General features: G+C 41.6%; 1 protein-coding gene and 1 long non-coding RNA gene across 6 annotated transcripts in view; one reads left to right on the top strand and one right to left on the bottom strand.

Moving 5' to 3' along the window:
• Window positions 1-25,681, bottom strand: part of LOC142743041 (membrane-bound glycerophospholipid O-acyltransferase 2-like) — a 54,122-nt gene that overhangs the window by 5,050 nt on the left and 23,391 nt on the right. For all 3 annotated transcript variants that reach the window (XM_075853407.1, XM_075853409.1, XM_075853410.1), the window contains exons 4-11: window positions 22,205-22,294; window positions 22,067-22,122; window positions 19,469-19,523; window positions 15,956-16,085; window positions 13,809-13,983; window positions 11,298-11,401; window positions 8,340-8,404; window positions 3,249-3,381 (exon numbers count right to left, since the gene is read on the bottom strand). In XM_075853407.1, the coding sequence (XP_075709522.1) occupies window positions 3,249-3,381; window positions 8,340-8,404; window positions 11,298-11,401; window positions 13,809-13,983; window positions 15,956-16,085; window positions 19,469-19,523; window positions 22,067-22,122; window positions 22,205-22,294 (808 nt within the window). The remainder of the gene's footprint in view (window positions 1-3,248; window positions 3,382-8,339; window positions 8,405-11,297; window positions 11,402-13,808; window positions 13,984-15,955; window positions 16,086-19,468; window positions 19,524-22,066; window positions 22,123-22,204; window positions 22,295-25,681) is intronic.
• Window positions 2,876-24,449, top strand: LOC142743042 (uncharacterized). 3 transcript variants are annotated; one of them, XR_012881486.1, is made up of 4 exons: window positions 2,876-3,005; window positions 6,369-6,431; window positions 8,484-8,561; window positions 24,269-24,449. It is a non-coding gene; the product is annotated as an uncharacterized LOC142743042 (long non-coding RNA). The 3 variants fall into 3 exon arrangements; XR_012881484.1 differs by having other exon boundaries at window positions 8,484-8,580; XR_012881485.1 differs by lacking the exon at window positions 24,269-24,449 and adding an exon at window positions 15,394-15,501 and having other exon boundaries at window positions 8,484-8,580.

Raw genomic sequence — 25,681 nt, 5'->3', positions numbered from 1 at the left:
TCTGCACTTCCTGTGCAGACCCGTCCATTTGGTCTTCTGCCTTGCTTCCGGTTTCCGGCTTACACACTGTACGGTTACGTCAAAAATGACGTAACCGTACCACGTGCTTCTTTATTGAATTAGAGCATGCGTGGTGAACACACTCCACCGCGCATGCTCTGTGAAATTATGTGGCTGCGTCTTCAGCGGCCGTGTATATTACACTGCGCATGCGCAAGGTTGAAGGTGTGTAGCGGTGTGTATACGAAGTTGCAGGAATAACGGCCGTTTCGGCCGTCTTCCCGACAGGTGCAGGAGCTGTGACAGCTGCTGTCTCGTACAGCAGCTGCCGCAGCTCCTACAGCGGGGACCGATCGCTGTGTCCCCGCTGTCTAACCCCTTAAAAGCCGCGTTCTATAGAGATCGCGGGTTTTTAGGGGTTAAGTTACCATCGCCGGCCTGCTACACGATAGCGGCCGGCGATGGTTACTATGGCAACCGGACACCAAACAAAGGCGTCCGGCTATGCCATCGACGGAAGCCTAGTGGGTCCTGACAAAGTCAGGACCCACTATGCTTGCTGTCAGTGAATAGCTGACAGTTCTAATACACTGCACTACGGATGTAGTGCAGTGTATTAGAATAGCGATCAGGGCCTCCTGCCCTCAAGTCCCCTAGTGGGACAAAGTAATAAAGTAAAAAAAAAAGTTAAAAAAGATGTGTAAAAATAAGAAATTAAAAGTTAAAAAAATCCCCCTTTTTTTCCCTTATCAGTCCTTTTTTATTAATAAAAATATATAAATAAACGATACATAATTGGTATCGCCGCGTCCGTAACGGCCTGAACTACAAAATTATTTCGTTATTTATCCCGCGCGGTGAACGCCGTAAAAGAAAATAATAATAAACCGTACCACAATCACAATTGTTTGGTCACTTCACCTCCCAAAAAATGTATTAAAAATAGATCAAAAAGTTGCATTTACCGAAAAATGGTACTGATGGAAACTACAGTTCGTTACGCAAAAAATAAGTCCTCGCACGGCTTTATTGATGGAAAAATTATAAAGTTCTGGCTCTTAGAATAAGGTAACAAAAAGTGAATGATTGTTTACAAAACGTATTTTATTGTGCAAACGCCATAAGACATAAAAAAACTATAAACATCTGGTGTCACCGTAAGGCCGAGTTTACACGAGCGTGTGCGTTTTGTGCAAGCAAAAAGCGCAGCGTTTTGCGTGCGCAAAAAGCACTTAACAGCTCCGTGTGTCAGCCCTTTATGATGCGCGGCTGCGTGCTTTTCGCGCAGCCGCCATCATTATGACACTCCGTTTGGATGTTTGTAAACAGAAAAGAACGTGGTGCTTTTCTGTTTTCATTCATCCTTTACAGTGCTGTTGCGTGAATCACGCGCGTCCCACGGAATTGCTTCCGTGCGACATGCGTGGTTTTCACACACCCATTGACTTCAATGGGTGCGTGATGCGCGAACAGCGCACAAATATAGGACGTCGTGCGTTTCACGCAGCGGACATACGCTGCGTGAAAATCACGTACCTGTCTGCACGGCCCCATAGAGTAACATAGGTCCCTGCGACGCGCGTTGCAAAAACGTATAATACGCTCGTGTAAATGAGCCCTAATCGTATCGCCCCATAGAATAAAGTGAATATGTCATTTATAGCGCACGGTGAACGCTGTAACAAAAATAGAATTAAAAAACAATAGAATTGCTGTTTATTAGTCACCGCGCCACTTAAAAATAGAATAAAAACTGATCAAAAAGCTGCATGCACCCCAAGAAAACTACAATGTATTCCTCAAGTGGTCTAGTTTCCAAAATGGGATCACCTTTTGGGGGTTTCCACTATTTTGGTACCACAAGACCTATTCAAACCGGACATGGTGCCTAATAAAAAGGCGGCCTCAAAATCCTCTGGGTGCTCCTTTGCTTCTGAGGCCGGTGCTTCAGTCCATTACCGCCCGAGGGCCACATGTGGGATATTTCTACTGCAGAATCTGGACAATAAGTATTGAGTTGCGTTTCTCTGGTAAAACATTTTGTGCATAAACTTTCTAAATGCTGTTTTGAATACTTTGAGGGGTCTAGTTTCTAAAATGTCGTGTTTCATAGGGGTGTCTAATATATAGGCCCCTCAAAGCCACTTCAGAACTGAACTGGAAGCCCAAAAAAAATAATTAGGCAATACTTCGCTTCTATACGAACTAGTTAGCGATTCACAGTGTGATGAAGTAAGGGGAAGCAGCGCTTATACGAGCGGTGCACCCCCTTCAAACAGCCGATGACTTTTCAGTTCACAGGTAGCAGAGTTACATGATGGGGAATTTGTTTTCCTGTTGTGTAACTCTGCTACCTGTCAATGGAAAAATCAGCTGCCAGAGTGAAAAATGTTTCCACACAGAGGAGTACCGCAAAGAAACACCTGGGAATCAGACATGATGGACTAACATTTTTCCCTGTGGTGGATGACTTTTCAGTTGACAGGTAGCAGAGTTACATGAAGGGGAATTATTTTTCATCGATGGCTAGTTAGGAGCGCTGCTTCCCTTTAGTTTTTTCTTGCTCACTGTGAATCTCCGACACAGGATGCAGCGGCGATCCACAGGTATTGCTCCTTTTATCCCAATTCACATGTTAGAATTCAATTTTTTTTATTTTATATATATATATAAAATACAGTATTTAAAACTAAGACTGTATAAACAGTTAATATACATTTAGAAAACTTATAATTATAAAGACCAAACTTTACGTATCATCATATAGGGTCAGTGTTGTTTAAAAACGCAGATATCCAGTGATTTCAGCTTGTGCTAGCAGTAATAGAATGAGAGCACCAAAATGAAGACTGGGATTGCAGAAGTTAGTAGAGCTGGGTGTAGTAGGCGGAGCAAGTGCACTGCTGCATGCACATTGCATGCTGGGACTAGAGCAGTGAATGCAGGGAGGAGAAACACAGGAAGAGAAGAGGAATGAACTTACTGAGCAAAACAAACCTCTCAAGGTAAACAATAGGGAGTAATGTTACTAAAACCATTTATTATCAAGAAAAAGCTAGACAGAGTGCACTAATATCTTAATAGAGGAACATTGCATTGATTTAAGAAATAAAAAAAAGTATTGGAAAACCCCTTTAAATCGTGCACATATACATGGGTATTTATATAGAACAGAGTGTGTTTCAATAACATTACATATTTGGAAATGTCATTGTATTATTGCTGTGTCATACTAGATGCAAACTCACCCTGCGAGCTGCAAGTGTGATTGGCACAGCAGTAAGAAAGGTTAAGTAATATCCTGGATGCACACCGTGCCAAGCTGCTGACAATAGGAAGGTGAAAACCAGCGGATTAAATGAGATTCGGTCATAACAAACCCTGCATTAAAAAGAAGAACAGTAATATAGTTAATACATTGCAACTAACTATATACACCGCGTTCCAAGTTATTATGCAAATGTTATTTTTCGCTGATTTTCCTAAATAGTCGATGCAAATGACAGTCAGTATAATCTTCAAGCCATCAACCGTTGGAGTATAATTCGAGTTTTATTGAACAAATCTCCTAATGAGAACAGTTTTTTTTTTTTAGAAGTAAAAAACTCAAAATGCACGGTTTCAAATTATTATGCACAACAGAGATCAAAACATTTTAAAGGTTGTAAAGAGAACTAAAATGGTAATTTGTTGAATTTGCAGCATCAGGAGGTCATATTTACAGAAATCAAAAGCTCTTTCAATCAAAAAAAACTTAGCAGGCCAAGTTACATGTTAACATAGGACCCCTTCTTTGATGCTTGAATATCTGAATATCTGAATATCTGAATATCTTTGCAGGATGTCAGAATAGCCTCCCAGAGCTTCTATTTTGATGTGAACTGCCTCCCACCCTCATAGATATTTTGCTTGAGGATGCTCCAAATGTTCTCAATAAGGTTGAGGTCAGGGGAACATGGGGGCCACACCATGAGTTTCTGTCCTTTTATGCCCATAGCAGCCAATGACACAGAGGTATTCTTTGCAGCATGAGATGGTGCATTGTCATGCATGAAGATAATTTTGCTACGGAAGGCACGGTTCTTCTTTTTGTACCACGGAAGAAAGTGGTCAGTCATAAACTCTACGTACTTTGCAGAGGTCATTTTCACACCGTCAGGGACCATAAAGGGGCCTACCAGCTCTCTCCCCATGATTCCAGCCCAAAACATGACTCCGCCACCTCCTTGCTGACGTCGCAGCCTTGTTGGGACATGGTGGCCATTTGCCAACAATCCACTACTCCATTCATCTGGACCATCCTGGTTTGCACGGCACTCATCAGTAAACAACACGGTTTGAAAATTAGTCTTCATGTATTTCTGAGCCCACTGCAACCGTTTCTTCTTGTGAGCATTGTTTAGGGGTAGCCAAATAATAGCTTTATGCACACATGCAAACCTCTGGAGGATCCTACACCTTGAGGTTCACGGGACTCCAGAGGCACCAGCGGCTTCAAATACCTGTTTGCTGCTTTGCAATGGCATTTTAGCAGCTGCTCTCCTAATCCTATTAATTTGTCTGGCAGAAACCTTCCTCATTATGCCTTTATCTTAACGAACCCGTTTGTGCTCTGAATCAGCCACAAATCTTTTCACAGTACGATGATCACGCTTAAGTTTTCTTGAAATATCCAATGTTTTCATACCTTGTTCAAGGTATTGCACTATTTCACGCTTTTCGGCAGCAGAGAGATCCTTTTTCTTTCCCATATTGCTTGAAACCTGTGGCCTGCTTAATAATGTGGAACGTCCTTCTTAAGTAGTTTTCCTTTGATTGGGCACACCTGGCAAACTAATTATCACAGGTGTCTGAGATTGATTACAATGATCCAAAGAGCCCTAAGACACAATACCATCCATGAGTTTCATTGAAAAACTAATAATTAAATGTTTATGACACTTAAATCCAATGTGCATAATAATTTGGAACACGGTGTATATGTATATATATATATATATATATATATAAAAATATGTAAAAAATATAGAACACACAGTGCATCACAACTTGCTACGTTTGGGACTGGGTAGCTGCAGACTACTCAGAGTACCCCTGTCCACTGACAATGAGCCTACAATAAGCTTGTGAGCATCAGAACTAGACCATGGAGCAATGGAAAAGGTGGCCTAGTATCAGAAGCGTAGCTAGGTTCTAGGAGCACCCGGGGCAAAGATTCAGCTTGGCGCCCCCCCTCCAACTTCTTTCCCGACATCTCCTTCCCCCTCGCCGTGTTTGCTTGCTCTACCAATCAATGAGGTGTAAAAAAAAATGTCACAATTTTTTTAATTTAACTCTAGCTTAAAACTATTTGTACATTCTACAAGCTATGAAGCTCTATAAGGGAGTTGCCATAACAATAAATTAGAAGAAAATAAATAAAAGAGGTCACACACAGCCCCCTGTAGATAGCGCCACACACAGCCCCCTGTAGATAGCATCACACACAGCCCCCTTGTAGATAGCACCACACACAGCCCCCTGTAGATAGCGCCACACACAGCCCCCTGTAGATAGCGCCACACACAGCCCCCTCTTGTATATAACGCCACACAGCCCCCTGTAGATAGCGCCACACACAGCCCCCTGTAGATAGCTCCACACACAGCCCCCTCTTGTATATAACGCCACACAGCCCCCTGTAGATAGCACCACACACAGCCCCCTCTTGTATATAATGCCACACAGCCCCCTGTAGATGGCGCCACACACAGCCCCCCTTGTAGATAGCGCCACACACAGCCCCCTATTGTATATAACGCCACACAGCCCTCTGTAGATAGCGCCACACACAGCCCCCTTTTGTAGCTAGCGCCACACACAGCCCCCTTGTAGATAGCGCCACACACATCCCCCCTGTAGATAGCTCCACACACAGCCCCCTTGTAGATAGCGCCACACACATCCCCCCTGTAGATAGCTCCACACACAGCCCCCTTGTAGATAGCGTCACACACAGCCCCCTGTAGATAGCGCCAAACACAGCCCCCGCTTGTATATAATGCCACACAGCCCCCTGTAGATAGCGCCACACACAGCCCCCTCTTGTATATAACGCCACACAGCCCCCTGTAGATAGCGCCACACACAGCCCCCCCTTGTAAATCGGGCCACACACAGCCCCCCTTGTAGATAGTGCCACACACAGCCCTTGCTTGCAGATAATGCCGCACAGCCCCACCTTGTAAATAGCGCCACACTGACCCCCTTGTAAATAGCACCACACTGACCCCTTGTAAATAGTGCCACACTGCCCCCTTGTAAATGGCGCTATTTACTGCCCCTGCCTAGTATGATGAATCACGTTTTCTTTTACATTATGTGAACAGCTGGGTGTGTGTGGGTCGCTTACCTAGGAAAGAGATGCTACCAGGATGCACTATGGGAAGAAGGTAAGCCGGCGGAGGCAGTGTACTGCATTAGGCAGTGTACTGCATTAGGCAATGTTTTGCTGGGAAACCTTGGGTCCTCACATTTACATAGATGGTACTTTGACACGTACCACCTACCTAAACATTGTTGCTGATCAAGTACACCCCTTTATAGCAATGGTATTCTCTAATGGCAGTGGCCTCTTTTAGAAGAATGATGCTTCCTGTCACACTGCAAAAATTGTCCAGGAAGGGTCTGAGGAGCGTGACAAAGAGTTTTAAGGTGGTGACTTGGCCTCCAAATTCTCCAGATCTCAATCTGATTTAGCATCTGTGGGATGTGCTGGAAAAACAAGTCTGATCAGTGGAGGCCCCACCTCACCTCATACAGGAAAGGATCTGCTACCACTGACACCACAGGACATCTGCAGAGATTTTGCAGAGTCAATGCCTCAACGTGTCAGAGTGGTTTTGGCAGCATTTAAGGGACCTACACAATATTAGGAAGTTGGTTTTAATCTTATAGCTGATCAGTGTATATATAATATTGGGAGCATAGCCATGGTTTTGGAAGAATATAAATTAGAAGTATTAAAAATAATACTTACAAAGATGTTATGATATATTTTGGGGCTCAATGAGAAATATTACATCAGGTGTCTGCAGCAATAATAATAATAATAATAATAATAATAATGTTTCTATACTGTTCTGTGTTGCACCACAAACAATTAAAAAAACATTGGGAGGGTTTCTCCCCCAGTGCAGATGGGCCAGATGCATAAAAAAGGGTACATTACCTAATAATTATTATTTTATTATTATTAAAAGTGCCATTAACTGCAAGGGCGCTGTATTGTACGTATCAGAACACCATATTTTTTTAATGTATTTATGCCAGAAAACTGGTGTGAATACATTCATAAATCTTTCCCATTAAGAGATAATCCATGCTGTTATGTAGTGGTCAGTTGACAGAACTATGGGGGATTTAACAATTTTCTAGCATAGAAAAGTTGCAAATGACCCAACTGTTTCCGCCGCTCTCGTCATCACTAAAAAAAAATGGACAAGTCTCAGCTGAAGGGTGCATGGCTACCTGCGGGCTCACCGCATTTAATCTATAATTTAGGCAAGAAACTTGCGTAACTTATAACAGACGATACAATGTAGTTATTCAGAGCCGTGTGCCTCTTAATAACTTTGTCGTATCTTACTCCAGTTTGTTTATTATTAAACAGGCGTATGAAACACTAGTCTTAATAAATCTCCCTCTATGTCCCCATATAAACAGGCTCAACAAACCAATATGTTGGGGCCAGGGACTCCTGGATGTGTAGTCGCTGCTCCCAAGACTGGATTCACACATCGCATATTTGTGAGCAGATTTTTGAGACAAAGCCAGAAGTGGATCCAGGAGGAAGGAGAAGTATAAGTTCTTTATTTATATTTCCCATTCCTTTTAAAACCACTTCAGGCTTTAACTAAAAAAATTTGCAGCAAAATCTGCAACAAATGTGTGAATCCAGCCTAATTTCCGCTACTATCCAACATTTGTCTATATTACATTTCCTTGTGTGCAGTTTTGGTATAAATGATCTAATCTTCCAATAATAAAATCATAATGCTCTGTTGATAGGGTGACTAGATTCCTTCAGTATATAAATAGGTAGGTGGTTACAGATGACATACTAGCCAAAAGTGGCGAAGTGTCAAGTGGATTTATGGCCAGGCCGGATGATAGTATTGATTGTTAGACTGTTACTTATAAGCTCATATTTAGTCATGAAAGCGTAATAGATGCAAATTCAACAGTAGAAATAGCAAAAAACCTAATGAAACACTGAACCATGTACCCAAGTTCTCATGTGAATTTGCAGTCATAGGTTACATCCAGGTCATATGGGCCTTAGAAAATTGGTACTTAACTCTTTCAACCACACTGCTGTCTGTATATTCCAGTTATCAATAAACATCTTGAAGCTGGTAGCTGTCTAAAAGAAATATAATGTTAAAAGGAGAACAAAACCAAAAGGAAATGATGCATAAATACTATGCAATGGTTTATGTCAGTACAGGAAATGTGGACATCCAGCTGCTTCTAGGAAATTACGTACATTACATCTACAGAAACAAAAGCAAACTGTAAACGTATGTATCTTATATAGAGGTAAGTATCTTTATGTGGTACTTTCATGGCATATAATGTTTAACTTGGTAATTTAAGAAAAGTTCACCACCATGGAGCCAATTACAGTTCTTTCCAAATAATGACATAGCTGGATTTCATGTATTTATTTCCTAATACTTATAAAGCATCTGCATAGACAGGGCTGGCCTTAGGAGTGTGCGACCTGTGTGACTGCACAGGGCACATCACCCTCTATAGATGGCAATTTTATTCACCAGGCTCTTATGGCTCCTGAACTACAGAAATAATGCCTGGGCAAAACAATCCTGAACAGGGTACCATCTAATCCAGGGGTCTCAAACTCGGCCGGGTAAGTGGGCCGCATATAGAAAAAATGGGAAGTTGACGGCCGCATTACTTTCAAATTTGATACAATACAAAATTATTGTTAATCAATTAGTTATTTGAACTACTATAACACTATATTACTAGAATAATAATACTACATTACTATAATAATAGCACTAGGTTTAAAATTTGAGATATTTCTCCACGTGCTTATTTCAACAATCCAGCTTTCTAGTTTAAGTGTCGCTAAATGCAGTCCGGCGGCCGCAGTGCCCTCTGTGGATGCTGCCGCAGTGCCCTCTGTGGATAATGCAACACACCCCTAGATAAGGCCACAGTGCCCTCTGTAGATAAGGCCACAGTGCCCTCTGTAGATAAGGCCACAGTGCCCTCTGTAGATAAGGCCACAGTGCCCTCTGTAGATAAGGCCACAGTGCCCTCTGTAGATAAGGCCACAGTGCCCTCTGTAGATAATGCAACACACCCCTAGATAATGCCAGTGTCCTCTTCAGATACTGCCACACACCCACTTGTAGATGCTGCCACAGTGCCCTCTGTAGAGGCTGCCACAGTGCCCTCTGTAGAGGCTGCCACAGTGCCCTCTGTAGAGGCTGCCACAGTGCCCTCTGTAGAGGCTGCCACAGTGCCCTCTGTAGAGGCTGCCACAGTGCCCTCTGTAGAGGCTGCCCCAGTGCCCTCTGTAGAGGCTTCCCCAGTGCCCTCTGTGGAGGCTGCCCCAGTGCCCTCTGTAGAGGCTGCCCCAGTGCCCTCTGTAGAGGCTGCCCCAGTGATGTCAGGGGCTTGCCCAGAGCTGGAGTCCCGGAGCAGAGCCGCTTCTGGCACTCTGCCTGGGATTCCAGCTCTGCTCCTGACATCACTGTCCATATATGGACAGAGATGTCAGGGGCAACCCCAGAGCTGGAGTCCCAGGCAGAGCGCTAGTAGGCTCTTCCTGGGACTCCAGCTGTGCACCTGACATCACTGGGACTCCTGCTCTGGGGAAGCCCCTGACATCATTGTCGATGTATGGACAGCGATGTCAGAGGCTTCCCCAGAGTCCCGGAGCAGAGCCGATACTAGCGCTCTGCCCGGGACTCTGCTCTGGGGAAGACCCTGACACACTGTCCATATATGGGCAGATATGTCAGGGAATTCCACAGAGTCCCGGAGCAGAGCCTGTACTAGCGCTCTGCCCGGGACTCCGGATCTGGGGAAGCCCCAGACATCGCTGTTCATATGTGGACAGCGATGTTAGGGAATTCCACAGAGTCCCGGAGCAGAGCCGACACCAGCGCTCTGCTCGGGACTCCGGCTCTGGGGAAGCCCCAGACATCGCTGTTCATATGTGGACAGCGATGTTAGGGAATTCCACAGAGTCCCGGAGCAGAGCCAACACCAGCGCTCTGCCCGGGACTCCGGCTCTGGGGAAGCCCAAGACATCGCTGTTCATATGTGGACAGCGATGTCAGGGAATTCCACAGAGTCCAGGAGCATAGCCGACACCAGCGTTCTGCTCCGCTCTGGGCAAGACCCTGACACACTGTCCATATATGGGCAGCGATGTCAGGGAATTCCACAGAGTCCCGGAGCAGAGCCGACACCAGCGCTCTGCCCGGGACTCCGGCTCTGGGGAAGCCCCAGACATCGCTGTTCATATGTGGACAGCGATGTCAGGGAATGCCACAGAGTCCCGGAGCAGAGCAGACACCAGCGCTCTGCTCGGGACTCTGGCTCTGGGGAAGCCCCAGACATCGCTGTTCATATGTGGACAGCGATGTTAGGGAATTCCACAGAGTCCCGGAGCAGAGCCGACACCAGCGCTCTGCTCGGGACTCCGGCTCTGGGGAAGCCCCAGACATCGCTGTTCATATGTGGACAGCGATGTCAGGGAATTCCACAGAGTCCAGGAGCAGAGCCGACACCAGCGCTCTGCTCTGGGCAAGACCCTGACACACTGTCCATATATGGGCAGCGATGTCAGGGAATTCCACAGAGTCCCGGAGCAGAGCCGACACCAGCGCTCTGCCCGGGACTCTGGCTTTGGGGAGGCCCCAGACATCGCTGTTCATATGTGGACAGCGATGTCAGGGAATTCCAGAGTCTCGGAGCAGAGCCGATACTAGCGGCTGTGTCCCGCGGGCCGCAGATGACAGCCCCAGGGGCCGCATGCGGCCCGCGTGCTTGAGACCCCTGATCTAATCTAAAGCCGGCCCTGAGTATGGACTTTATTCATGCATAAGCAGTCACGATTGTGCCAGGAAAGACACCAAGACCTACCAATCTATTCAATGAAGCAATCATATAATCCTTCATTGTTGATAGTTATTTGGATTTCTGCTATGGTAGGGATATTTATGTAAATGTAAAGTTTACGTCTTTTCTAGATGGAAGCCTTTAGAGACACTTACCTCAATACTTAAAATATTCAGGTTGGATAGTAGGTCCCACCTCTCCTCCCCATCGTCCGAGACTCCATTATAGCCAAAGCCAGCAGCATTATTTATTGTATCCGCTGAACAATTAAGCATAAAGAAACATTTTATGTATATTGTGCTTGACTGTGGCATTAATCTCTAAGTAGCGTCATTTATTTATTTACACTGAGATTGATGGTTCTAAATTACATATCTAATTTTAGACAAATGCTGAAATTCAACAGCTCCTCCACTTCAGAGATTATTATAGGTCAAGTCAGCTATACAAAGACTGAACTGAATAATGCAATTACTGATAATGCCAATGGATTTCTGGTATGATTACTGTGAAGTGGGCAAGACAACCTCTGACCAGCCAGCATTTTATTATTGGTACCATGCAGCCAGAAAAAATATATATATTTAGAAAGAAACATGATTTTGCAAGCAATTTTGGCACAGGCTTTGATAGCTGTGACATCTGATATCCTAATGCAAGGAAAGGTGTCCAATGTCATTGAACAAGAATCTAAAGGAAACCTTCCAAAAATCTTAGAATGGGAGTTAGGTCCAATGTACACACCAGAGCCATGTACAGGTGGCTGTATGGCGGCACACGTGCGGCTCTGCACTATGGACAGAGAAAAATTGCATTTATATGAAATTGGTGGCATACAAAGCTTCAGTAAGATCCCATGCAAATCTATAGGCACGATATTACGGCTCTGTATAATACGAAGCCGTAATACGGCCATGTGCATGAGGCCCAAGTTTCATATGTGAAGCATTAGCTGATCAGCTGTATATGGATTTCAACTGTAGGAAGAGGGAGAACAGTTTTGTTAAAACTTCAAGAACTTTAGCTGTACTTCACACCTAGCAACATTTTATTGTGTTCATTAGTGAAATGACCACGAATCCATGTAGAAATATGATCTACTGAACCCAAAGGCAAACACAGAATTTTGAAAAAGAGGTCACCAAGTGCGATTGTACCCACAACGGAGGCCTGGTGGTTTAGCCGGTAATACCTAATACCTCTGGTGGTCTAAGGTGAAGAAGAGATATTGATAGATATTAACCCATAACTACCCTGTGTAATATATAATATTCCTGAAGGTCTATGATGCTTTAGTAGTTAATACTTAATCCACTTATTGTAATTATATAATTATATAATATTTTATAGTTTAGGATGTTGTATGGGTTATTGGGGGTCAGGCAGGAAAGTGTACCTAGAATTAAATTTTATTTAAAGGCGAGGGCTCTGTTTTTTTTGTTGTAAAGGGCTCCAAATCACATGGTTCCCTTTAAAGAGGCTCTGTCAGCACATTATAAGTGCCCTATCTCCTACATAAGGAGATGGGCGCTATAATATAGGTGACAGCGGTGCTTTTTATTTAAAAAAAACGATCTGTTTTCACCACTTTATTAGCGATTTTAGATTTATGCTAATGTGTTGCTTAATGCCCAAGTGGGCGTGTTTTTACTTTAGACCAAGTGGGCGTTGTACAGAGGAGTGTATGACGGTGACCAATCAGCGTCATGCACTTCTCTCCATTCATTTACTCAGCGCATAGGGATCCTTTTAGATCGCTATGTGCTGTCTTATACTAACACATTAACGATACTGAAGTGTTTAGACAGTGAATAGACATTCCACGGGATGTCTATTCACAATCTCTGCACTTCGTTACTCTGTCTGTGGTAGTTACAGCAGAGGAAGCTTAATCTCCCTGTAACCTGTCATCTACAGTGTAATCTTGCGAGATTACGCTTGCTCTGCTGTAACTACCACAGAAACAGTAACGAAGTGCAGGGATTGTGAATAGACATCCCGTGGAATGTCTATTCACTGTCTAAACACTTCAGTATTGTTAATGTGTTAGTATAAGACAGCACATAGCGATCAAAAAAGGATCCCTATGCGCTGACTAAATGAATGGAGAGGAGTGCATGACGCTGATTGGTCAGCGTCATACACTCCTCTGTACAACGCCCACTTGGTCTAAAGTTAAAACACGCCCACTTGGGCATTAAGCAACTCATTAGCATAAATCTAAAATTGCTAATAAAGCGGTGAAAACAGATCGTTTTTTTAAATAAAAAGCATTACTGTCACCTACATTATAGCGCCGATCTCCTTATGTAGGAGATAGGGCACTTATAATGTGGTGACAGAGCCTCTTTAAACATCCATAGTGTAACATGATGAAATTCTTTATTTCTGCATCTGCCACTAGGGGGAGCTCAGTGCATATGGATTTTTACAGTTCTTGGTCAGCTCAATAATGAATTTATATGCAGTGAGCTCCCCCTGGCGACCTAATTTCAGCTCAGTACAACCACAGTGGTTCAGGTGTTGTGTCAGTAATACAGACACTAAAACGCAGCCATATTACGGCCACGTAAAACTGGACAAATATAAGGAGAAAAGGAAATGGTCTGGATGAAAAGTGCAACTTAAATCACATTTAAAGTGGTAAAAAAGCTCAGAAATCTCACCTAGGGTCCAAGCAAAATAATATTTGGGTCTCCTGAAAGCTGCAGTCAAGTAGAGTTCCAAAAAAAGATGGAGCACAGAGTAACTTGGGTCAATTGATATAGAGATTTGGTCCGACAGCATAATATGAGCAGCTAACAAGAAACAGCAAAGCCACAACTTCTTGAACACTGCCACCTAAAGTAAAAAAAAAAATTCGATTCTGCTTTATTCACAGGCTCTATAAAATGTTACAAGGTCACATCACAGACTACGACTACAAGGTCATATGTGATTGGTGGTAGGGTATATGCTTATAGACCAGAAGCAATGGATGTGCGGTCCTATTACAACAGCAGCTCTATAGATCATGTTTTTTTTTAAAAATTCTCCTATAGGTATTATTTTTTTTGGACATATATATAAGTAATGTATCAATGGTTCTGGCGATATACTTATGTCTTTTTACTGTGGTCGTTAAAATAAATGACTATCATGAATAAGTGATAACAATTTACATATATTTAGAGTTGATATAGATCATGCAGTTTATTTACACACAGGGCTCATGCACATGGTAGAGTCCAGCGCACAGAGCCTGTAAGTCGGTATACAGATGCTACTATGAAGAGTATGTCCATACATACAGCATCCAAAACAACTTTCCGTTATGACTCCGTATTAAATCAGAGACATACAGAGGTAGAGTAGAGGGCTCATACACCTCTATGCAGCCCTGTTACAGCTGCATAGGCAAAAACAGTCTGTCACACAAAAATCTTCACACTCAAGAATTAGCTCAAAGAATAGCTGAAAATCCTTACATTAAGAAGTTAGCATTTGTCCAGGTAACAAAGTATACTGCAGCTAAATACAATACTTGAGTCTACATCAGGAAAAATAAAAACGTCATAGTGCCCTTAGATCCTTATGTACAATACTATTGTGGAGCCTTTCCCTTCAAAGCTCAGCGACTTGTGCAGCAGACATCGCCTTCCTAATTTACTAACAGGAAGTTGTTATCATTGTCATGTTACAAATATACTGAAGCTGCAGGCGGTCTCCGGTCACTATATCTACACGCCCGCTAGGTAACATTACACTGGCCAATCCTCTCCCCTCCCCTTTTAGTACACACTCTCACTCCTTTCTTTAATAAGTGCTGATGCTGCTGTAATCACAAGACTTTATTATTTTTCTGCGTGGGTAAAACATTCACACAATCGTACAATCATAAATTACGTAGGTATAAAAGCCTACGTATAAAGCAACCCTAATCACACTTACACGTAAACTTTTGCCAATAAAAAGGAAACAAACGAAATAGTTCACACTGCACAAAAGCTCTTCTATAGTATTCTGTAGTTCTCAGCCATGTTCATTTGGAATTTTTGTTCAGTTATAAACACACATAGTAGCTGCAATGCATAACTTCATCTATTCTCTGTAACTGAACAGGAATTTGTACTATTTCATTTAACATGCTCGTACAGTAAGAATTTGTGGCATTGAGTGACAACATGTGACCATCAGTGACCCAATTTGTCTCCTTTTCTTTCGTCTTAGAGTGTCTAAGGGACTCTTCAAATTAAGTTTTTTTATTTACAGTTAGCATGTACATCGGGAAATCTCCAGACATATCGCTAAACGTGTCCATGGGATTCATTGTCAGACAGAGGCCAAAAGAGCGCCCTTTTTGCCGCCGTCTGGACGATAATAAAAAGGTATAGAATAGTGTCCCCCGGAGTGAAGTAAAGAAAAGTCTGCTTTTTAACATAGTGTCCCATGGATGACAGATGCCACTGTATGGCATCCATCACAAGTATCCGTTAAACGTACGCGTCATGAGCTCTTTAATAGCTTTTCATTACATATCTGTTAAACGGATGCCGTTATAGCCTGTGGGTAACAGATGCCTAACAGTGGCAAAGGCTATAATGGTATGCGTTTAACGGATATGTCACGAAATGGGTCATAAGAAAACTTTAGAAATGTAACAAATAAATCTTGTCACATGTGCTTTATGAATTTGTGAGTTTGGTATTCCTCCTACATTTGACGTATACGTTGTGAGCGTCTCCCGGAAAACTAAGGTAAAAAAACTTTTGTGAATAGCTAAAGTCTGGCAATAAAAACTAGTCCCTGCACAACATGACATTACGGTACTTACATTTGGGTTTCTTTTCTTCTCTTCTCCATGTATAAATATCTGGTAGTCATTAAAAGAACATAGAGGACCAGCAAGAAGTCCTAGAAATCCTACTGTGTAACTAAGATATGAGAGTATTCCAGGGGGATCCCTAAAAAAATAAAATAAATAATAATAATAATTAAATATATATATATATATACATATATGTAAAGTCAACAAAAGATAAACGCACCACTAAAAGAAGGAATATAAGTATGATAAATATAATATATTCTGATATAATAAAGAAAATAATTATGTGACATGTCACTAGAGTGCGATTCTGCTTCCCTTAAAAAAAATTATAATAATAAAAAAAAATTAGATGGGTCGTGGTGGACATTAATTCTGGTCCCATTCTAACTAGGAGAGGATTCACTGTGTATATCCACTATTTAGACAAGTTTGGCATGTTATTATCAAGTATACTGTAGGTTAACATGTCTCAAATCTAGATTCTTGATTCTTTCACATGACATTCAGGAGACCCTCTCCTGTGCTTCCTTATTTCATAAAAAGGGAGGATGGAGATCAGATTTCAGCACAAGAGAAACTGGAAATATTTCCTAACATTTCCATAGAGAATGTTTTCCATATACCTTGTGTCCAGAACTCCCATTTGGGTGTAAAATACTTATAGGAGGTCAGGTCTTAAAGAGGCTCTGTCACCAGATTTTGCAACCCTTATCTGCTATTGCAGCAGATAGGCGCTGCAATGTAGATTACAGGAACGTTTTTATTTTTAAAAAACGAGCATTTTTGGCCAAGTTATGACCATTTTTGTAGTTATGCAAATGAGGCTTGCAAAAGTCCAAGTGGGTGTGTTTAAAAGTAAAAGTCCAAGTGGGCGTGTATTAGGTGCGTACATCGGGGCGTTTTTAATACTTTCACTAGCTGGGCATTCTGATGAGAAGTATCATCCTCTTCTCTTCAGAACGCCCAGCTTCTGACAGTGCAGATCTGTGACGTCACTCACAGGTCCTGCATCGTGACGGCCACATCGGCACCAGAGGCTACAGTTGATTCTGCAGCAGCATCAGCGTTTGCAGGTAAGTCGATCTTAAATTTAAAGAAAATTATTTATTGGCCTGGTTGTGCACAAATTCACTGTAACACCTGGCATATTGCGGAAATATTGGCTGCATTAATCTGGTTACTATGACATTGAGAGTTAAAGAGGCTCTGTCACCAGTTTATAAGTGCCCTATGTCCTACCTGATCTGATAGTTGCTGTAATGTAGATAACAAAAGTTTCCATTTTATTTTTTTTTTAAACTTTTATTTTTGACAGAGTTTCGTTTTATGCTAATTTGTTCTAAACGCCCACCTGGGCATTTTTTTTTTTACTTTTGAGCAACTGGGCGTTGTAAAGAGAAGTGTATGACGCTGGATAATCAGCGTCATACACTTCTCTTCATTCATGTTCAGCTGTACTCACAGCACAGCGTGATCTCACTTGCTCAAAAGTAAAAAAATGCCCAGTTGGGCATTTAGAACAAATTAGCATAGAACTAAAACTAGTCAGAACTCCGTTAAAAAAAAACAACCTGTTGTTATCTACATAACAGCGACTATCAGATTAGGTAGGAGATAGGGCACTTATAAACTGGTGACAGAGCCTCTTTAAGCCTGGGATGGGTACTACCAAGCCTTCTTTTTGCTTTCCTGACATCAGCTCAGTGCCGATTAGTCCTTAAAGGGAACCTGTCACCAGTATTTCACCTATTGAACTCTGGTCACCCCTCGCTGGCTGCTGCTGTCAAAAGTACATTGGCGTTATCCTCTCTCCTAAACTTGTTCTCTGACCGTGAATAACGGTCTGCAAACATTTTGCGCCTTTTATGGTAATAATCCGGCAGTCTCGTTCATTCCTCTTCTTATGCTCTCCCACCGCACAAAACTGGCCCACCCCGAATGTTGTCAATGAAAAGTAAGGAGGCGGGGTTTACCCAGAAAAGTTTGAGGAATGAAGATTTGACTCTTTTCAGACAAAGATATGACTCTTTAATGCTCATTAGCATACGGTGTGAGAACACTAAAATACTGAATACTAAAGGAACAGAGCCGACTAAGAAGACAATTATAGGTTATATAGAAATGATTTTTCACCCACTACCACCAGGTATTGCTGGTTTAATAGGTGAAATGCTGGGGACAGGTTCCCTTTAAGCTTAAGATATGAGTAACGTGGGACAGACTGATTGCCAGAGAGGAACGACTGTCAATCCCATATAAAAGGCTGCAGGTCTTAGGCCAGGGGTGCACACCTTTTCTGGTCTGAGAGCCACTTTCCAAGATTGTACAACTTCAAAGTGCTGCAATAAAACCTAACGGTGCCTGCCATAGTGCCCCCATAAATTACTCAAACACAGTGCCCCATAAAAGTGTGTCAGCCATAGTGCTCACATAATAGTAAAAGCTATAGTGCTCCCATAACAGTGACAGTCACAGTGCCTCAATAACCGTGAAATACACAGTGCCCCCCATAACAGTGACAGGTACAGTGCCCCTAACAGTGACAGCCATAGTGCCCTGGAGATGGAATGTACCTGTGTAAACAGCAGCTTGGCAGAAGACACCCCATGCCATTCCTATTTCCGGCCTTAACCGTGAAATGAATCAGATAAGTCTAAAAATCTATTTAGTAAACCTTTGAGTCTGCAAATGATACATTCATAGAAAGCATGTGAGGTGAACAATTATTTTATAGTGCAAATTTTTCATTTGCTTTTCACTAGAACTGAAATGTTACTCATCTTTCAAATACCACATACATTTAAAGACTGAATAAATTTTTTTTCGCTTTGCTTACTTTAGACCATACAAGATCTTGTGCAAAGCTAAATTGTCAACACAAATGGCAAGGTAACTGTCAAACATTAACTTTATGCTCTGCAAAGACCCAACGTGATTGATTTAGACCATGTTTCCCCTACTATTTGTAGTCTACTGTTTATTTGTTACACACATTCACATCACGCAAGTTTATAAAGCTGCAGAGTGAATGTGAAGAAACAAGCTTTTGTGTGCTTGACGTTGCCACAGCACGATGCCAGTCACTCCCTTTATGCCCTGTTCTTCCTGCTATCCTAACAACCCTGAAAGACGAGTTAGGCAGCTTGGCAGTTTTTCATACACACATTGTTTAAAGGTTTGAGATGGATCTGCAAGTTAACAGAAACTGGAAGCACTGTATTACTTCTTACTCTATACTGGTAATAATCCAGCTTCATTTCCAAAATGCATCTTTTCTCACCCCAACAAATATCACCCATACCAGTCCTACAAGCACATAACATGTACACCAGTGTAAAACATTTGTCACATCTTTTTTACCATGGCATTGTTACATATTCCAGCAGTGCAGTAGGATTTTCAGTATGTATTTTTCTGAAATATCAACACAAAAGATGTGTTGTGATATAACTAAGGAAACTTAAGAAACTCACAAGACAGCAAGCAAAGTAAGAGGGATCAAGTTTATACAATTACCTTACAGCTAGGCGTCTCTGTGTTGGAGTCAGACATTGATCACTGCGGACAGTACCTACAAAATTGTATACATAAGTATATAGTCCATCTAACCACTAGGAATGAGAGCAGGATATTACATGGATAATGTAGTCATTATATTAGATGAGGAAGTATATGGGGACATAGTCACTCCCTACAGAACCTACTGTAAGAAAAACTGTCCATGTACATCAAGCACTTGTTGGTGGATCCACTGACAATCTATTGTGTATAGGAGCAGCTTGGCTGTCCCCTGCAGTCATGAGAAACAAGGACTGGGTATGTTGGATTTCTACATAACCGTTATGTTTCTCTAGTTATAACAATAAACATGCATGCATAGCTGATCCAAGATACTGGGGAGTCTGTGGTCACCTTAAGGCCAGGTTCACACATAACTGGACATGTGGTGCGGTTTTTGCTGAAGAATCGCTGCTATTCTGTTGTGTCTTGCTACTTTCTACAGAGGACATTCTGGCCCAAAAACTGCTCCACAATTTGGCGTCCATGTCGCATACGCTGTGTACTTTTACGCAGCCTATCCGGCCCTGTGTGAACATACTCTAAAGGCTATGGACACATTTGACATGGAAAAATGTTTTTATATATGTTAGTGCTTAACTACAGTTAAAAACAAAAGATGCACTAAGTTTCAAGCTGCAATCTTCATTCCTACATACATTTTCAGACCCCCTGATATTTAGTTTGCAACCTGCTCCTTATGTGGACAAATCCCTCCAGGTAATGCTGGATGTGACAACTGTGATTCCAGGGTGCCGCTGCATGCAATTTGTTAGCAGTTTCTTGCTAGCAGTACTGCTCCTGCTTTTTGCATACCCTCCAGCTTTAGATAATGTAAAAGAGGTACGACACACCCGCAAAAGGAAGGCAAAACCAATTAGATTAAAAACGTACCCCAGTATTTTATGTTTGTTGCATTGCCTTTTTCACTGACCCCAATGTTCCAGAGAGTAAGCCATTGAAGTCCCCAGTAAGCGGGCCTGATATGCCCCCCAGAGTACCCTCCACATATGTCCGCTATAGTTCCTACCATAGGTGTCCTCTATTGTGGCAGCTTTAGATGCCTTTATTCCAGCCACAGATGCCCCATAACAGTATGTCAGCCACAAATTCCACCCATAGAGCTTGCCACAGATGCCCACTTTAGTGTTTATCACAGATCCTCCCTACAGTGTCTGCTACAGATCTTCTCTATGGTACCAGCCACGGATGCCCTCCCCCTTACTACTTGGTGGTCACAAACTTCCTTCACAGCAGGCCCACATTTATAAATGTTAGCCGGGACTACAACAGGACGGGGCTTTGCAATGTATTGATGTCAGAACCGATAAAAACACAGGGACATATACAAAAACACCGACAAAGGCCATACTTACAAATGGACACAGCCAGGCCAGAAATGCTGATGAAAGGGCGAGCAGGTGCTTTAAATAATAATAGCCACTCCCACTAGTCTTGAGGGGAGTGGTGTGTGGTGCATGGGATGTGTAGTAAGAAATAATAAATGAATAGTGTGTGTGCAAGTGTAATACTATAAGTGAAATATAGGGGGCAGTAATAAATGAAGTGACTCAATAGAAATAAATGGATAATGGGGTGCAAGTGAGTGAAACATGGAGGGATAGTGTGTACGTCATGAGGCACAACGTGTATAGCCAGGTAAAAGCCTATTTGTGACGCCTTGATAATTCATAGAGTGGGCTACCCTGCTTGCTATGCCATATTGAGGCACTTCATTTATTACTGCCCCCTATATTTCACTTATAGTATTACACTTGCACACACACTATTCATTTATTATTTCTTACTACACATCCCATGCACCACACACCACTCCCCTCAAGACTAGTGGGAGTGGCTATTATTATTTAAAGCACCTGCTCGCCCTTTCATCAGCATTTCTGGCCTGGCTGTGTCCATTAATGTATTGATGTCACATCCCACTTAGGGCTGGCATTTGGCTACTAGTTCATAAGATAGCCCAACTGTAAGGGGAAATTTGACTTACCAGCCATCACAATCTACGGGTCATTGCTTAGCGGTCGACCAGTAGATCGCGTTCGACTATTTGGTTACCCCTCCTTAAAAGAACACTGGACAAAACTGATACACTGTTTTATGTTTAGTGCAGAGCACGAGGGGGATGTGACACAGGGATTCTCTATTGGCATTTCTTGAATTCCTGTATCACATACTTCCCACTCACTCAGTGCACTAGGCCCAAAACAGTGCATCAGTATAGCTTGGAGTGTTTCTTTTTAAGGGGTTATCCAGCATTAGAAAAATATGATTGCTTTCTTCCAGATACAGCACCATGCCAGTCCATGGGTTTATGTCTGGACATGCAGTTCAGCTCCATTAAACTGAACAAGGCTACACTGCAATACCACCAGCAAGGAAACGGCAATGTTTTTCTGCTCCTGGACAGCCCCTTTAATGTATAAAAACAGTGGAACCATATATATATATTACATGAATACTGGTTTCATAGGCTTCAAGCTACATATAAAGACACCAAAAACAGCAATATCATCAGTGTCTTTTGTATTCACTTACCATCATGGTATTCAAATGCAAACCGGCTAATTTTTTGGGTAAGTGTCATTAAAGCCCTGCAAGACAGACATGTAAATACATCTATTCACAAATATAAAATGTTGGTAAAACTGTAATACCTAAATGATCTAGGCTTACACTGTAAAGTCCAGTTCATCTACTAAAGGGTTGGCATATCTTCGGATATGAAAAAATGTGAGATAAACCATGGTTATCAGCAATGTGTATCTGGAGATAGAAGCAAAAAAGAACATTGTTATATTAGTTCCCTTTTATATACAGGTCACAGCCCTGTAATGCATGACCCACAGTACAGTATTCAGTCAAAATACAGCTTCCTATTGTTTTGAAGCAATGTTTACAGCTATATAACATAGTTATATAATACATGTAGACTGGCTTATGAGTTTGATATAGGCAACTAATCTTCCTCACCACAAATAAAGGATGCCAACTGAATTTCCAAGATCAAGTTGTTTTTTTACACCCCAAAAAAATTTTTGATAATTTTTTTTAAAGTTGGGAAAGTTTATTAAAGGCACAATATCACTCCTGCCCTATTTTCTGTAATGTGTTTGCAGAGGTTAAAAATGAAGGGCAGCATGGTGGCTCGATGGTTAGCTGTGTTGACTTGCAGCGCTGGGTTCAAATTCTATCAAGGACAACGTCTGCATGGAGTTTGTATGTTCTCCCCGTGTTTGCGTGGGGTTCTCTGGTTTCCTCCCACACTTCAAAAACATACAGATAGGGAATTTAGATTGTGAGCCCCCATAAAGACAATTGCTGTAGAGCGCAGCAAATTATGTTGGCGCTACAAATTAAAAAATAATTCCATCTGGGATGAACCCCTTAGTGACCAGCCTATTTTATGCCTTATTGACAAAGCAATTTATTTTGTTTTACCATCGTCGCATTAAAACAGTCATAACTTTTTTATTTTTTCGGCAATATAGCTGTATGAGGACTTGTTTTTTTGTGGGATGGTACAATTTTGGGTGGTTACATATAATTTTTTCTTTCATTTAACTTTGAATAACTTTTTTTGGGGGGGGGGGGGGGATAGAAAAAATAGCAATTCCTCCATTATTCTATGCATTCATTTTAAATTTACGCAGTTCAATGTGCGACGTAAATAACATGTTACCTTTATTCTATGGGATTACGGCGATACGGCATATGTATAGGTTTTTTATGTTTTACTACTTTTGAATAGTTAAAAAACTTTTGAACTAAAATTATTTGTTTTTGCATCGTCGCATTCTATTTTTCTGTCGATGTTGCCATATGAGGGCTTCTTTTTTGTTGGATGAGATGCAGTTTTGGGGTACTTGGGACTTATTGATTAACTTTTATTATTATTTTGAGGGGGCAATGGAAAAAAAAACATTCCGCCATAGTTTTTTTACATATTTTTTTTGGGCGTTCCCCTTGTGGTTTAAATATCATTGTTCAGGTCAGTATGATTGCGGTGATACCAAATATGTATATTTTTAATTTTTGTTTTATACTTTTACAAAATAAAACCACTTTTTTTTTTTTTAACATGAAACAATTTATTCGATTTTCCAGAGAGACATGGCAAAAATAAATAAATAAAATGGATCCCCAACATGAGGAGCCACCTAAATTAGAATAACGTAATATATGTAAACAGAAATAAAGGGTCTGTCATAGGGCCTGTTCACATCACCGTTGCCCTTCCGTTGAGGGGTTCTGTCAGAGGTTTCCGTCGGGTTAACCTCTCAACGGAAAGGCAAACGGAAACCTAAGCTTCCGTTTCCCTCACCATTAATATCAATGCTGACGGAAACCTAGCTAATGGTTTCCGTCTGTCACCGTTATGACAGGGTTCCGTTGATCTTGACAGAATCAATAGCGCAGTCGACTGCGCTATTGATTCCGTCAAAACGATGGAACCCTGTCACAACGGTGACAGACGAAAACCATTAGCTAGATTTCCGTTCCGTCACTATTGAGTTCAATGGTGAGGGAAACTAGAGCTGAGGTTTCCGTTTGCCTTTCCGCTGAGGGGTTAACCCGATGGAAACCTCCAAAGGAACCCCTCAGCGGAAAGCGACGGTGATGTGAACACAGCAATAGTCATACATTTCACAAAGCGTGTCATGTTTTCTTAAACTGTTCCCTTTTTTAATATTTTTTATTTTTTTACACATTTAATAATTCTTATTTCATTTCCACTAGGAGTCATCAGACAGCCGAGAACCCGCTCCACCCTGCACCGGACACCCGCGCAGAACTTAGACTAGGCTGTCGTGAAAAGGGGGCGGCCTAGTCGTCGGCCCGTTAGTGATCGATTTGAAAAGGCGTATTGGTGGTCACTAACGGTTAACATTGGCTATTCAGTAAACAAATATAAACACTACCATCTTTGTAACATATATTCATATGAGTGTTGCTTTTTATTGGAAATTTTTACATGTGTTTTATAATGGTGGTTTTTAAAATTGTGTCATTTTGTACAAGCGTTTTTTTTTTGCCAGAGATTTTTGAAGTTCTATTGAGAAGCCCATGGAGAAAGGAAAACACCTGAAACAATACCGTACCTAGAGCCTGCTGTGTTTTGATAAAAATGCCACTGACCCCTAAAACTACACCATCCAAACCGCTGTGTATGTAGACATTTTCATATTTTAGTCTTTTAAGTAACATCTGGCTGCAGCGTTTTAGCCACCCCCTCAAAATACATACGAAACTGCACGGAAAATACACTGCTTTTTTCATGGCGTTATTTTTCCAGCATTTTTTTAAGTCAAAAAGACTGCAGTCAGGTATTGCTTCTAAGCCTATATTGAGCTATTGAAAAAGCTATTTACAAAGTATTTCATTTGTGGCAATTTTGGAGTCAGTGGCATTTTTGTCAAAATGCATCATGCTCTAGGTGTGGGCTTCTCTATAGGACTTGAAAAACGGCAATAAAAATGCATGCACAAAATGGCACTAAATAAAAAACGGCAACAAAAAATGTATGTAAAAAAAAGGCCTCTTTAACATAGATTTTTTTTCCTGGTGATTTAAACTGTTTAAAAAAAAATGCGTGTTAAAGTGCCAGTGTAATTAAAATGTAACATGCGTTTCTAATTTTGATGCAGTTTCTGTGGCCAAAGACAGAATTGGCTCCAATAGGAAGGAAAGGTATAAAAAAAAAAAAAGACTGATGCATTTTCTTTATTTTGTTTGGCTCAAAAAACGGAGCCAAAAACTGCATCAAAGCTGCGTGTGATTCTGGCTTTATGATATTTTTAGTGGCATTTATGGTGTTTCCCATTAAGTGTCATTTTGTAATTGCTTTCTTTTGGCATTTTTAAAGTCCTATAGAGAAGGCTCTGGGGAAAAAACACCACATGCTGTGTTTGGGACAAAACAACCATTGACCACAAAAAATGCAAGAAAAACCCCACAAGTAAAAATGCAATGTGTAGATCTGAAAGAAATGGGCTAAAAATAAAATCTTGATTGTTTTCAAATTTATGGATGATACTCAAATTTGATCTCCATGATCTTGTTTTTTTTAGAAAATAAACTAAAAAATGTTCAGTGAGCTAGTGCTGGGAGCAGGAGACTAATATATTGGATACCACCAGCTATTATACCACC

The sequence above is a fragment of the Rhinoderma darwinii genome, chromosome 2 (genome assembly GCF_050947455.1).
Source record: "Rhinoderma darwinii isolate aRhiDar2 chromosome 2, aRhiDar2.hap1, whole genome shotgun sequence".
NCBI classification, from domain to species: domain Eukaryota; kingdom Metazoa; phylum Chordata; class Amphibia; order Anura; family Rhinodermatidae; genus Rhinoderma; species Rhinoderma darwinii.
This window is presented reverse-complemented; position numbering and strand designations above follow the sequence as displayed.